Raw genomic sequence first — 1505 nt, forward strand, 5'->3', positions numbered from 1 at the left:
GATCTAAATAAGTGGAAAGCATCTCATGTTTATAGATTGGAAGGCTTAATTTACATTGTTAAGATGGCACTACTCCTCAAACTGATCTACAGATTCAATACAATCCTTGTCAGAATCTCAGCTTACTTTGTGTAGAAATGGGCAAACTAGTTAGAAAATTCAGGTAGTATCACATAGACCCAGTACAGCCAAGATGATCTTGAAAACTAAGAGCAAACAATGAAAATTCACCTTTCCTTATTTCATGACTTAGTATCTTAATGATAATTAAGATAGTGTGGTACTGGCATAAGGATAGACACAACGCTCAATAAAACAGAACTGAGAGTCCAAAAATAAGCCCGTACATCTGTGGTCAACTGACTTTCAACAAGGGTTTCAAGACCATACAATGGGGTAAGAATAGACTTTTCAATAAGTGGTGCTTAGGCAAGTAGATTTCTACATGCAAAAGAATAAAATTGGATCTCTATTTCATGCCACATACAAAAATTAACTCAAAATATATCAAATACCCAAATTTAAGAGTTAAAGCTGTAATAGTCTTATAATAAATGATAGGGGTACATCTTTATGACCTGAGACTTGGCAAAAGATTCTTAGACATGACATCAAAAGAATAAACAACAAGAAAAAAATAGACAAATTTGATTTCATCAAAATGAAAAACATTTGTACCTTAAAGGACACCATCATTAAACTGGTAAGACAACTCACAGAATGGGAGCAAAGATTGGCATATCGCATATCTAATGAAGGAACTGTCCCTAGACTATATAAAGAACACTTACAGCTCAGCAATAAGAAGACAATAACGCAATTTTATAATGAGCAAAAATCTGAACTGATATTTCTCCTAAAAAGATATAAAAATATATACTCATTAGTATATGAAAAGATGTGAGAACCAGAGCATAGGGCCAGGCATTGGGAGAGCTCCCACATAGGACAAGATGGTATCTTCTGCACAGCTGGACTTCAACCTGCAGGCTCTTCTGGAGCAGCTCAGCCAGGATGAGTTGAGCAAGTTCAAGTCTCTGATCAGAACAATCTCCCTGGGAAAGGAGCTACAGACGGTCCCCCAGAAGGAGGTAGACAAGGCTAATGGGAAGCAACTGGTAGAAATTTTCACCAGCCACTCCTGCAGCTACTGGGCAGGGATGGCAGCCATCCGGGTCTTTGAAAAGATGAATCAAATGCATCTGTCTGGGAGAGCTGATGAACGTCATGTGATGCCTCCACCTTAACCCCTCAGGGATAGTGAGTTGATGGCTGAGCTAGATGTTGCTTTAGCCTTGGTTCTGCCTCCGTTTTACATGCACATGTCACTTAACCTTGTTATATATGAAATATCTGTATCACAGTATACTGAGATAAATAAAGGCGAAATAATTCACAAACAAAAAAAGAAAAGATGCCTGACAACTTTAGTATTCAGGGAAATGCAAATCAAAACTATAATGAGATACCACTTCATATCCACTAGGCTGGCTAGAATAGAAAGG

The 1505-nt window shown here is 37.7% G+C and overlaps 1 protein-coding gene across 1 annotated transcript; it reads left to right on the plus strand.

Annotated features, from left to right (window-relative positions):
- The first annotated feature begins 953 nt into the window (after positions 1–953).
- Positions 954–1247, plus strand: PYDC2 (pyrin domain containing 2). Its single transcript, XM_002832758.3, has one exon. The coding sequence runs from the start codon at positions 954–956 to the stop codon at positions 1245–1247; it is 294 nt and encodes a 97-aa protein (XP_002832804.3).
- The last annotated feature ends 258 nt before the right edge of the window (positions 1248–1505 follow it).

Source organism: Pongo abelii, chromosome 2 (genome assembly GCF_028885655.2).
Source record: "Pongo abelii isolate AG06213 chromosome 2, NHGRI_mPonAbe1-v2.0_pri, whole genome shotgun sequence".
In the NCBI taxonomy this organism is placed as follows: Eukaryota; Metazoa; Chordata; class Mammalia; order Primates; family Hominidae; genus Pongo; species Pongo abelii.

Coding starts and splice junctions, on each gene's coding strand:
- PYDC2 (XM_002832758.3), top strand. CDS start 954: ATGGTATCTTCTGCACAGCTGGACTTCAACCTGCAGGCTCTTCTGGAG.